Source organism: Neofelis nebulosa, chromosome 11, assembly GCF_028018385.1.
Source record: "Neofelis nebulosa isolate mNeoNeb1 chromosome 11, mNeoNeb1.pri, whole genome shotgun sequence".
NCBI classification, from domain to species: domain Eukaryota; kingdom Metazoa; phylum Chordata; class Mammalia; order Carnivora; family Felidae; genus Neofelis; species Neofelis nebulosa.
Window position 1 is genome coordinate 25,112,408 of NC_080792.1, and position 14,048 is coordinate 25,126,455.

At 41.2% G+C, this 14,048-nt stretch overlaps 1 protein-coding gene across 3 annotated transcripts in view; it reads left to right on the forward strand.

Moving 5' to 3' along the window:
- The window catches only part of MYO5B (myosin VB), a 340,033-nt gene extending 332,973 nt beyond the window's left edge, over positions 1-7,060 (forward strand). For all 3 annotated transcript variants that reach the window (XM_058692140.1, XM_058692142.1, XM_058692141.1), the window contains 2 exons: positions 2,018-2,098; positions 6,704-7,060. In XM_058692140.1, coding sequence (XP_058548123.1) covers positions 2,018-2,098; positions 6,704-6,856 — 234 coding nt within the window. In that variant the 3' untranslated portion in view covers positions 6,857-7,060. The remainder of the gene's footprint in view (positions 1-2,017; positions 2,099-6,703) is intronic.
- Positions 7,061-14,048: the final 6,988 nt, after the last annotated feature.

Here is a 14,048-nt window from a genome sequence, read left to right on the forward strand (position 1 = left end):
CTTGGGTGAAAACATTTTTTGGTTGTTATTTTTTGGCTTTTTGTTTGTTTTTTGAGAGAGTGAAAGTGCTCACACACTCTCACACACACACACACACACACACACACAAGCCAGGGAGGGGGAGAGGGAGAAAGAATCTTAAGCAGGCTCCACACTGGGTGGAGGGTCTCCCAGGGGTCTCAATCTCACAAGCATGAAACCATGACCTGAGCCAAAATCCAGAGTTAGATGCTTAACTGACTGAGCTATCCAGGAGTCCCTATTTTTTTTTTTTTAATTTGGTTCATTTTTTAAGGTAAAAACATTTTTAAAACACTATTCTGGAATGTTTCTCACTAGAAATTTTAACTTTTGTTCGGAAATGGGCAGCATCGGGCATTAAATCATTTTCTTTACAACTCTACTTTCATTATGGTCATGTTTCCACTTAGAATCCATTAGCATGATTTTAAGTAGTCATTAGGAACCTAGAGACATTTGAATGTGCCTTACCTCCCTGCCCTACCCCGGCCAAGTCGTATTTGTATAAGGACTCCTTTGCAGAGCTATTGCCAGTCTATCAAAAGATAAATCCGGACCACATACATGGTATCTCGTCCTCCATCATGGTGTGCCCATTTGGAAATTTGTCCACACATGGTGGCCTCACAAAACGAGATCAGCACAAGGAAATCAGACTTTCTGAGCTAAATCATGCACCTTCTTCTCCCTATCCAACACCTAAAGAACAAAATCCAAACTGTGTTGTAAAGTAAGTACACCTTTCTTCATCTCCCCCATTAACTGCTAAAAAGATGAAATGCCGGACTCTTAAGAAAAATGCTTCTGGCATAAATGTACTGAGAGTTTTCAAACTTTATCCCCCTTTTAAAAATAATTTGCTTTCAGAAGTTTACTTCTAGAATTCAACTGGCATTGCTTTGCATTTGGGCAGGCTACTTCCACTAGACAATTGGTAGGCAGACAGGAGATTATCCCATGTTAAATAGGAAAAAAATCTGTTCCTTTGTAAGTGATTTTGGGGGTAGTGAGAGGTAGATACCCTATATACATATACATGTATACACACATATATATGTGTGTATATATGTATATATGTGTGTGTGTGTATATATATATATATGTGTATATATATATACACACACACACCCCTTATATAAGGTAAGATGTCCAGTATTCTTTAAAAGAAATGTTTAAATGACTACTAGATAAGAGGCTGAGGATTTCAGGGGCACCTGGGTGGCTCACTCAGTTAAGCATCCGACTTTGACTCAGGTCATGATCTCACAGTTCATGAGCTTGAGCCCAGCATCAGACTCTCTGCTGTTGAGTGTAGAGCTTGCTTCAGATCCTGTGTCTCCCCTTCTCTCTGCCCCTGCCCCATGTGTGTGCATTCTCTTTCTCTCTTTAACAATAAAAACATTTTTTAAAAATCTGGGGTTCACCTGGAAAGTGAGCTTCAGTGGATTTAAAAAAAAAAAAAACTGAGGATTTCTTTTTTTTTTTTAATTTTTTTTTAATGTTTGTTTATTTTTGAGACAGAGACAGAGCATGAACAGGGGAGGAGCAGAGAGAGAGGGAGACACAGAATCTGAAACAGGCTCCAGGCTCTGAGCTGTCAGCACAGAGTCTGACGCGGGGCTCGAACTCACGGGCCGTGAGATCATGACCTGAGCCGAAGTCAGATGCTTAACCAACCAAGCCACCCAGGCACCCCAAAACAACTGAGGATTTCAGGCAACCTTTTCCTAGAATCCTTATCTTACAAGCAGGAACTAGAGGGGCAGGTGGGGATATAGGAGGCAGGAATCCAGTAAGAGGGTTCAGATCTACCAAACAAAACCTATGGACTGTAGCTTATTAAGTGTAAGACTCCCAGGTGTCGCTCTAGCTCCGAGTTGTGGCTCCTGTCTAAAGGGGATTGTGCTCTTGTGCCGATGTCCTATATTCTCTGAAATTAAAAGTTCATCTTCTGTTCCTCTAGCTCTGTGCTAAGCTTTTGTTTTAATTCCAACAGATTGTCAAAATTTTAAACCTTTATACTCCCCTGAATGAATTTGAAGAACGGGTAACCGTGGCCTTTATACGAACAATCCAGGTGAGTTTTAAAAATCTTCATCAATTTTATAAAATCTTGGTCTAAACCTACTAAAGGAAATCAAAGTTTAGGTTTTAGCCTTCTCTTTATTAATAAATTTTTGGTTATATTCTATGCCAAAGAACCTTACATTCTTAGGCTTTCCCTTTAGGTAAACACTAACCATATCACCTATAAATAACTTTATATATATGATATACACACACACACACAAGACTGAACTTTTGTCATCTCTGCTCAGATTTTAGACCTAGTCTAAGTATTGTTTGCCACTGTCACTTCACTGAACTATAGCACCAAATAGAATTAACAAAGTAAGCAGAAGATCTGCCCCACCCATGAACTGAACTAAGAAATATTTTTTAAGAAAACAATTTGAGCTCTCTAGTCTTGTCTCTAAGACTTATAATATTTGCCCTTGGGAATACACTTGAGAGAAAATATATTAGGGAAATGATTATTTAAATCTGTCTTGAGGTTATGGGATTTTTTTTTTTTTTTTTTTTTTGTTAACGATGAGCTTCCTAAAGCTGAGCCATAGAGGATTTGAGCTGAATGCCTAATTTTTATGTGTGACTGTGGCTGATAGCATCTGCATAATGAATCACATCCAGATGACTCAAAAACAGTGATAGTTTCTCCTGTTGTTATAAATGGGGAACATCTTGAGGAGATACAATACTTTCTCACGCTCTAAACCTCTTTAGCTAGTGAAGTGACACCAACATATGAAACACAGATAAAAAGAAATGGAGGCAAATGATCAGAGGAGTCAGGAAAGGGGGATTAAAATCGGGGTTTATCAAAGACACTGAAGAACCTTGAGAAGACATGGGGTATAAGAAGCTATTCCCTTTGACGTATACTTGGGGTTCTATTCAGAGCACCTTACAGCATTTCATTGTAGAGATCCAGGGATAGAGAAAGTCAGCAATGGCAAATAAACAAACTCCAGCATTGTGTATAAGTAGAGAACAGACGCCTGCAGGTCAAGGGCGGGAAGCCAAGTCAGATAGAAGGTTGTTCTTCCAAGGGCAGGAGAGAAAATGTAGTGACAGGCAGACCACAGGGAAAAGCAGACAGAGGTTTGACCTACACGGCTATTTCAAGAGGCAGGGACACTGATGTGGAAAGGATCCAGTTAGGACACAGCTGTAGTTAGCTACTGAAATTAGAGGAAGAGTTTGATGACAGAAGAGAAGCTACTGGGCTGTCTGACTCAGCGCTGATTTTTATGGGGCAATGATAATTTACACGAACCAAAGTATGAGTTTAGGAAGTCTTATTTGCCTTTAAATATCTAAGACACACACATCAGAGGGAGAGCTGGAACTGCTTGTTGACAGAGGCACTGTTTAGGAGAGTAGCCAGGCCAAAGGTCAAAGAATACGGCCATGTCAGACTTTGGCTTTGAACTGAGGGCACAGACAAAAGGCAGCAGAGGTCGAGCAGATGGCCTCTGAAGATCCAAGTCAGGTTCTGAGTCTTCTTCAGCTACCAATTTCAGTAGCTGGCAATACTATCAAAAATTTTCGGTTTTGGGGGTGTCTGGGTGGCTCAGTCAGGTAAGCGTCCAACTTCGGTTCAGGTCATGATCTCACAGTTCATGGGTTCAAGCCCCGTGTCCGGCTCTGCGCTGACAACTCGGAGCCTGGAGCCAGCTTCGGATTTTGTCTCCCCCTCTCTCTCTCTGCCCTTCCCTCCCTCCCCCCACCTCTCAAAAATGAATAAACATTAAAAAAATTAAATCGACAGCTGGAAATTGAAAGCATTTTCCATTCATTGTCCATGTAGGTACACCTTTATGTGCTCCACAGCCACCATAGAATCCCCTCTCAATCCTATGCCCACACTGATTTTGTTCTAGAAACCTGTTTCCCAACACTTTTCAAACACTACTGCGTTATTACTGACCTCAGCCCTGCTTGAAGGCTTTAGAAAACCGGAGGTGCTAGGAACATTAGTCAGATGTGATGTGCTAATGAATGCGGGGGGAGTTTAGCAGATCAGCATCCTCAGCCTCCTCCAAAACGGGGAAATAATGAAACCTGTAGAAAGTTACAACATGTCAAAGTGTTGTCACTACCTGAGGCAATGGGTGTGGCTTCCTAACAAGGGGGGGGAAGCTTTCACAGTTGAAGCTCGTAGGAGACGACCTGTGTTTTTACAGATTCAGGCTGTGTTGATTTTCCTCTTGGAAGCATTCAGTGAACCAGTCTCAGCAGCGTTTATAAAAGTACAGTTGCACCTGGGTTCACGGTTCAGAGGTCGATGGGATGTGCACAGGCAGAAGGTACAAAGGAACATGTAAAGATCAGAGCAAACACGGGACTCACCTAGTGCCAGACACCATCCTATGTACTAAACACGATGTGCGCTCTATCAGTAATCACATCTGACATGCAGCTACTGGTATTCTGTGTGCCTGCCTAGATTTTATGTTCCTCGTGACTGCCTGTGTGTGTGTGTGTGTGTGTGTGGTTTTCGTAGTATACCATTTTGATTCCCTGCTTTCATTTTCTGTATATATTTTTTTTAGTTATTAGTAGTCACCTTGTTGATCACAGTTAACATCTGAAACTCTCAACAACCTAATTTAAGTTTTTTTATTTTTGAGACAGAGAGAGACAGAGCATGAACAGGGGAGGGGCAGAGAGAGAGGGAGACACAGAATCGGAAGCAGGCTCCAGGCTCTGAGCTGTCAGCCCAGAGCCTGATGCGGGGCTCAAACCCACGGACAGTGAGATCGTGACCTGAGCTGAAGTCGGACGCCCAACCGACTGAGCCACCCAGGCGCCCCACAACAACCTAATTTAAATAATACCAACTCAGTTTCAGGAGTACGCGAGTTCCACTGCTACCCATCTCTGTCCCTCTGTCGTTATTTTGTTGTCACAGGCCACATATGTTCCCATTGACAGAAATTTATCATTGTTTTCTGTATCTGTATAAACTGTATAGGAAAAAGGAATTACAAACCAAAAGTCCGCTGCTGGCTTTTACATTTACCTATGTTCTTTATTTCTTCTGTGGCTTTGAGTTACTGTCCAGTGCCCTTTTATTTCAGCCTGTAGGACTTTCTTTTGTTTCTTCTGCTTTTGTTTATCTGGAAAGGACTCCATTTCCCCTTCATTGTTGAGGGATGGTTTTGGATGTAGAGTTTTTGGTTAACAGTTTCTTTCAGGACTCCCTTCTGACCTCCATGGTTTCTGATGAGAAATCCATTCATAATCTTCCTTGAGGACACCTTGTTGTATGCAGGAGTCCTTTCTCTCTTGCTGCTTTCAAGATTCCCTCCTTGTTGTTGGGCTTTGATAATTTGACTCTAATGTGTCTCAGTGTGAATCTTTTTGATCCCACTTGGGTCTTTTTTTTTTTTTTTTTTTTTTTTTTTTTTTTTTATCTTGGAGTTTGTTGAGTTTCTTGGAGGGGAGAGAGAGGGGTGTCTTTCATCAGATTTGGGACATTTTTGACCATTATTTCTTCAGATATTTTCTTCCCCTTTCTCTTTTCTCTTTCTGGACTATTGTGACATATACGTTGTGTGCTTTATGGTGTCCCACGGGTCCCTCAGGTTCTGTTCGCTTTTATTCATCTTTTTTCTATTTGTTCTTCCAACTGGATAGTTTCAGTTGCCTTATCTGCAAGTTCACTGATCATTTCTTCTGCCTGCCCAAGTCTGCTGTTGAACCCCTTTAGTAAACTGAAAAGTTTCCTTTCAGTCATTATACTTTTCCTAAAATGTCTGGCTGCAAATAGAGAGGGAAAGGAAAGAGGCTTAAATCTTCCAATTGATGCCACTGGGGGAAGCCACCGTATCCCAAAAGAAGCCAAAATCAAGGCAGGCATCTGTGCCAGTCCATCAGGGAATGCCAGACCAACAAGTGCACAACCCCAAATTTTTGGAGGACAAGCTTCCACTGCCTGCCCTGCCACACTGGCCAGCTTCTCCAGGAGTGTGGGCTTCTCCCCCAACAGCTGCAAGGGGCTGGAGACTGGGGAATAGTGGCTGGTTCATACATACTGCTCTCTTAGTGAACATAAGCAGCCTCCCCCTTCATCAGGCATACTCCTGCTCGTTGTAAGTGTCCAGTCAGTTTCCAGAGTTCCAAGAGAGTTGATAGCAATTGCTTTCTCCAGCTCAATGGTTGCTTCAATGGAGGGACTGAGCCCCAGTGCTTCCCACTCTGCCATTTTATATGCTGTCACTCTCCCCATTCCAGTTTACAGATGAGAAAACTAAGGTGTAGACAGGTTCAGAAATTTGCCCAGGGTGGTACCAGATCAGAGCTCAGGCTGTCTGTTTCCAGAGCCCACGGTCTTAACCACTTCACTACAGTACCTGTCCACATGATTTGCACCTGAAATGTAGTTTTTCTATTCTAGCATTAGGGGAGAGCTTAAAGTCATCTCTCCAACAGGCCTACAACAGGGCTCCTCTCCTGCCAAATAACCCCAGGGACAGGGAGGCCACGTTTTCCCAAAGCCCAACCTAATTGTGTTAAATATTTCCATGATACACGCTAATTCACTCTGGTGAGTTCACCTAAACTGGCTATCTTTAGGTGTTTTAAGTATTTTACATGGTCTCATTCTTCCCCACAGGCACAACTACAAGAGCGGAATGACCCTCAGCAACTGCTGTTAGACTTCAAGCACATGTTTCCGGTGTTGTTTCCATTTAACCCATCCTCTCTGACCATGGACTCCATCCACATCCCAGCATATCTCAATCTGGAGTTCCTCAATGAGGTCTGACAAGGCACCTTCCCACCTTTGGCTCCATTTCCAATGAGAGCAAGAAGGAAATCTATACTGTAAAGTGAATTCAAGGATCTATTAAATCTTTAAAAGTGGATCACATCAGAGACTGAGAACCTGCACAGAGTGAACTATACGAAATAAGACACATCTGTCATTATTTTTTGTACCTACTACTCAGAATAAAACACTTGAAATATGGACAGGTTTTTTTAAGTATATGATTTCAGTCTAAATGAGTTCATATTATAATAATCTACAGCCACCAAGCAGTCCCCATGGCCATATAAAAGGTGCCAATCTGTAAAATGGAAACTGCCTAGTTTTGATCTTTCCATATAACTGGAGAATGCCCAAAGTAAAAGAATATTAAAAATATGTAAATCACATAAATTGCCTTCAGAGGACTTTTAACAAATAACGGTACTAATAACCCTGATACTGTTGCATACTGGATAACATTTTTCCAGGTCAACAAACCACAGGTGCAGATGAGTTTGTGGGGAGATGTTCTGAGAACAAAAATACAGGGGCCTTGTGAGAAGTTTGTCAAAAATATTTTGAATGCCTGGTGATGCAGAGACGGTGGTGTAACTGACCTCCCAATGAAACATTCCGAGTACTGGGAAAGCAAATTATAAGACTCAGTCCCTAATGTGCTTAAACCCTTTTTGCATAGTCTTGGGTTTATGAAGGAATAATGCTAAAAATGCTGTGGTCCCAAGGGGGCACCTGGGTGGCTCATTTGGTTGAGCATCCAACTTCTGCTCAGGTTATGATCTCGCAGTTTGTGAGTTCGAGCCCTGCATCAGGCCCTGTGATGACAGCTCAGAGCCTGGAGCCTGCTTCGGATTCTGTGTCTCCCTCTCTGCCCCTCCCCTACTCACACACTTTCAAAAATGAATAAATGTTAAAAAAAAATTGTTTTTCAAATGCTATGGTCCCAAACTTAAAATGTGAGCAAGATGGAAAGATATTCTTTGCTTCTAATGCTAGTCCAATGAAAATGTGCATAAGCTAAATATTAGAAAAGAAAACCAAGTTTTATTTACAGATTAAAAACCAAACAAGTTCATATGAAAGCCTGCAATGCCCTTGATGCCATAAAACTTCCAATAAGAGCATCATATAATTCACTGTAATTCCAGATGATCAAAATAGTAAAGGAAAAAAACTTCATCTTGAAAACTGGATTATTTGAAAAAACTTTTTAAAAAAACCTTTTTAAAATCAGGGATTATTATTACCCAAGTTCTTTGGGTTTGTGTGTGTGTGTGTGTGTGTTCTTTTTAAAGAGTAAGAATAACCTATGTCCCCTTTTCAGGTTATTTTCAATATTTTTTTTAAATTAACACATAAACATCAGAAATATCTCTGCTTTGAAAAAAAGGATTAAAGAATATTCAGTGAAATAGTACAGATTTTGTTTGTTGCTTTTATCGGTTTTTCCCTTGCCTCTTCAAAGGAGGCATTGGTTAGAAAACCCTGCATAGTTCTCCATGCCCACTTTTTTTAATGATTTTTTTCCATATTTCTAGTAGATTAACAGTATGCTGTTCCCATGACCAAACACCATCTGTTCTGCAAAACCAAGGAGAGCCTATTACGCTGAGAAGATAAGACTTCTCCGTGAACCGCAGGTAGAACATCCCCCACCCCCCCCACACACACACACACACACACCCCACACACACACCCTGTTACTCAGCCAGGCAACTAGGAAGGCTGCCAGAAATATCACATACTCCAAGCCCTGAAGGGTCCTGCATACTGTGCCCTTTCGCCTCCACTTTCTCTGCCATTCTTGCGGCTGCTGGGGTAGGACAAGGCCCAGCACCTGGGCGAAGACTCTTGACCATCCTGTCCAAATCCGTGTCTCCAGCGTGACCCCTCCGCAGTAAACAGGCTGGCTCCTCTTAGCTATCTGCAGAGCCGTGCCTGACCCTCGGCCCAGTACACTTAAGTTCATCTGACACCCACAACAGACTTTGGAAGGCCAGTCTAAACCTACTAGGTCTGTGGCTACCTCTTTTAAAGTTGTTTATTAAGTATAATTTGCTTGTTGCTGCACTTTAGTTTAAAACGGAGTCTCTCATTTAAGGACTGTCCTTAATCTTCAAGGTAGCCCCAAATGGCTTTGTTTAGAGTGTGTTAAGGAGTTTGAAGGGCAGTGATTCCATAAAAGCAATGGTTTACTGTCCTTACATTCTGTCGTACATCCTCCTCCTCTCTATCCCTATGGGTCACTACCTCTGCTGTCACTGGGTAATCACTAGGTGCCAAGGACTCATTGAATAAAAGCTTGGCAACTAAATGCAGGGCGGGGGTGGGGCATTATGAATAGTCCTCTACTTAGTCCAAGAAATGGCAGATTAAGTTCTTTTCCAGAAGAGAGAGAGATTTCACTGGAGCTATGTTTAATTTACGTATGCTTTAAAAACAAATGGTCTTTTATAGAGCACTGACAATAAAGAAACACAGTGATCGGTTAATGTTTTGATCGGCCCTATTTAACACTTGGAGACTGGAAGGAGCATCGTCAGAGAAACTTGAATCACTTATTAGCATTTTTATTTTTCGCGTTTTTAAAGTTAAACATTATCCACCTTCATGAAATCAATGACTTAATGTAACTTAATTCAACATCAAGGTTTGAACTGTGCACTAGATAGCTGTCTTTATTTTTTACTGTTTAAAATTTAGTCGACACCCCTCTCACCATGTGCCTTCGGCAGTTACTGAGATAACTGAGTCGCCAATTATTTCTCTGGAATAAGTGTTGCCGTGGGAAGAATGTTAACATTCGACATCATGGTGGAGTTTTGATTGGTCTCTTGAAACAGCATTTTAAAGATTACCCAAGAATCAAATATTTATAGACAGTTTGTGTTTTAGGTATAAGAGGGAGCCTCTCTGCTTACTGGTAGTAATGTGCATGATGTACCTATTAATAATCAGAGCTGACAACAGATCTCCTCCGTGTGTTCTCCCTGGATCGTCATAGCTGCGGTGAGGTGTATGGTACCTGGAGAGCAGAGTAGACCCAAAGGAAAATACTGTTCTTCCCCTTTCAGTAGGACTTTCTTCCCTTGGTTGTCCTATACCATGAAATTTTCAGGCTTTTATAAAAACAAAACCAAACCAGGAACTTGGAACCCTTAGAAAAAAATTAATACTGCTGCCACCAATACACCACTATTTAGAGTTTTAATGCATTAAGATTATAGTGAATAAATTAGAATCCCCTTCTTTTGCATCTATGTAATTGTTTTCATACGTTTGACCTAATTCTAGGCAGCAAGGGATACCCTGAATTGAAGCACTTCTATCCTGCCTATGGGACTAAAGGGTTACTACAGTGTGGCAGCATGGGGCGGGACCCCATAGTTTATCCTCATAGAATATTTCTCTGCAGTCAATTTCTCAGTTAATTTGCTGCATGAGCCAAATAGCCAAAATTCCTTTTTTGGTACATGTTGGTGCCATAATTAGAGAATTAGGGGGTGTAGAAAAATTAGAGGTTAATGCCAATGACAAATATAGAACTGGGTTTTTTTCTTATAAAGGTCATTAGATACTAAAGATTGGTTTTCCTAAAGACATTTCTAATTCTAATAAAGGCAATCAGAAGTGAATTTAAGCTACTTTCTAAAACGATACTGTACCAGAATAACCCAGATTTGGATATAACATTTTGCCAGCAACTGATGTTTAGATGAAAGACTGCTTCTCTGTAAAGGGTTCACCTCCAATCCCGGGGTGAATCTAACATTGTAAGAGGAAATACTACTGATAAAAATATTTTTTCATTTTGAAAAATCTGTAAACTACACCTTTGTTTATAGAAAGATGCTTGTATTAGTCACTGTAATATTCAGCTGTGGATAAAAATTTGTGGAAATAAATACTTTTGAATAAAGTGGTGTGCCACATCTAAATGAACTTTAAAACTCTGTGGGTATCTATTGGCTGAAAAGTTTATTTTTAATGCCTGCTTGAGAAACTTCATTCCAGGGCCCCCTACGTCCAAACATGCACCATGATCATTTAAACACGGGGTTGGCAAGCTTCAGCCCACGCGTTGGATGTGGGGGAAAAATTGAGCAATTACTTTAAAGCTACAGAATTCAAACAAGGTAGTTTGGTGTAGGAAGACCAGTAGATCCATGGTACAGGGCACAGAGCCCAGAGAGTGACTCAGTCCTTTGTATAACTTTGCACATGGCATTAAAAAATAGTGGGAAAATATAAGATCTGTGTGGAGGAGTTTATAATGTAAGTGAAACAATGACAACCTGGAGAAATTCTATCATATTTACAGATCGGAAGACTCAATACCACAAAAGCGTTGTCAGTTGTCTCCAAGTTGATCTATGTACAGAATCAAAAAATCGCAACAGTTTTTTGGTGAAAATTGACATAGAAATGCAAAGACCCAGGGATAAGGAAAACCTTCCTTCAGAGAAAGGGAAAACTTTCCTGACGAGCATCAAGACTTAGTATAAAACTTCAGTAATTAAGATGTGTGGAAAAGGCACAGATAGACAAATTGGCCAATGGAACATCGTAGCCCAGAAACAACACTTCTACAGAAGCACGGGTGCATTTCTTACCTACGGGAGCACACACCAAAACGCCCTGGAAATCTTTGAAAGCTACATCACAGTCCCACCCATAGGTATAGAAATAAGGCTTCTCTGGGGATGGTGCCCTTCAACACCCATCACCAGGAACCGCTATGAAGTATTTCATGACACACAAATACTGGTCAGTAAAAAGTTACCTCTGAAACCCAACTTCCAACCTGAGAACGGGCTCCCCCTCTTTTCTGAGTGGCTGAGGGAAGAATAAACTCTTCAGGACAGCTTTCACCTCATACCCAGAGAGGTCTAGGCTTACCATCAAGACCTCAACACGAAAACCGTCTGCAAAGAGCCAAAATTTCATACAGGACACACCTAACAACTTAGAGTTGAGAAAGAAAAGCAGCCCGACATCCGGGACCTGGTCTTGCCCTTAGAGCGAGGCTTGGGTGGCGTGAGAAGGAGGACGGGCCCTACAGTGTCTCCCTTCACACCAAGTCTCACAAAACAACAGACAGGGTCGCTCTCTGAATAAGTGAGACAACACGAGACCACTTGGTAGTTCTAAGCACGAAGACAAGACCACTGGCAAATCACATGCTGCCACGCCTGTCCTCTCCCAGCTAACAGGAGTGAATGCAACTTCACCAGCTGCCATTAGTCCAGCTCAGACCCGCCTCCTCCTGGATAGGCTTATATTACCCAAAGACTTGTTCCTACTTCCAGACAGCACCCAACTCAGAGTGAAGCCCTGCTTCTCTGGACTCTCCCCAAATCACCTAACCACCTCCTAATACCCTCTCACTGAGATGCCTCTCCACCCCCTAAGCCCTGCCCCTGCTGAGTGATCTCCCTTGTTGCAGCCTGTATCAAAGCCCGCACAGAACCGCTCAAACAAGGGTGTGTTCCAGGAGGAGTCTGGCTGAAGGGCATCAACATAGTGTTTCTCCCCATCCACCAACATGAGCAATTTGCAGAGTAAAATTAGAACCAAAGAAGTATAGACATTTGCCTATGGCTATATCACTAAGTGTAATTCTAAGCCTTGGTAAGGATGTAGACACTGCAAATAACCTTTAACACGTGGAGGAGAAAAACACAGATATATATCCTTCACCTCAGTTTGTGACAATGTCTTAAGGTTATTACAATACACCAAGATTTGCGGCAAACTTGAGAAAGTTCAGCAAATCGGCATCTATTTCGGTCTACATTTCATTTTTTAAAAATGTTTATTCATGGGGCGCCTGAGTGGCTCAGCCGGTTAAGCGTCCGACTTCGGCTCAGGTCATGATCTCGCGGTCCATGAGTTCGAGCCCTGCATCAGGCTCTGTGCTGACAGCTCAGAACCTGGAGCCTGCTTCAGATTCTGTGTCTCCCTCTCTGTCTGTCCCTCCCCTGCTCACGCTCTCTCTCTCTCTCAAAAATAAATAAAGATTAAAAAAAATTTTTTTAATATTTATTCATGAGTGAGAGAGAGGGAGAGAGAGAGAATGAGAGCAAGCAGGAGCAGGGGAGGGGCAGAGAGAGAGAGGGAGACACAGAATCCGAAGCAGGCTCCAGCCTCCGAGCTGTCAGCACAGAGCCCAACATGGGGCTCAAACTCATGAACCACAAGATCATGACCTGAGCTGAAGTCTGACGCTTAACCGACTGAGCCACCCAGGTGCCCCTACGTTTCATTTCTGATGTGCTTGTTTAGTAACTTGAACTTTCTGACGAGTAGGTATTTGTTGTGAAGGCAAAACCACACCAGAGGTAATAATTGCCTTTTTAACGATCAAAAATTGAAGTTGTCACCAAAGCAGATTAACAGTGAGCACATATGTAATATTCCAAACTACTGAAGATTAGCAAACTCTCTTCTGTCATTCATTCAAATTCATATGCTCATTTTGAAAATTTTTTCTATCTCCTAATGACTTCACCAGCTCTCCCTAGTTTCCATTACTGAAACTACTAAAGCCATTGCTGCTTAAGCTACCATTAATTTTGAGTATTATAGGATGTTTAAGTATAGGAAAATTATCCAGAAAATGTGGGAGATAAGGCTGAGGCTTAATATTTATGAAATCTTAATTAAATCTTAATATTAGAATTTACAGGTTTACAATAGAGTGGCTGATTTCCAGTTTTATACTAAGCTACTTGTTTTTCCCCAAAAATAAGTACAGAAATAATACATTAAAAAAAAATACTGAAAGCTAAATGTCTAAGACTTTACATCTCATGAGAGGTTTCGTGTCTAGGCCAAAAAAATTATAAAATAACTAATTTGGATATACATACTTAGTGTAATATATATTGGCTGTATGGCTAAACATGAAAAGGACTACATATTTTAGAAAATAATTTGTTTCAGATAATTTTGGGGCTTACTTGAAAGATCCTTTTGCATTCTTATATTGAGAAAGTTAAAACCTATAATAAAGTTATAAAAACAAAATAATAAACAACCATACACTCTTGATTTAGATTCCCTAACTGGTAATATTTTCCCATATTTGCTTCCTCTCTTTCTCTGTCAGTATATTTGTATGCATTTTTTTTTTCTGAGTCACTGGAAAATGCAGACATCCTTATTCTTCACCACAGCTGCTCCTAAG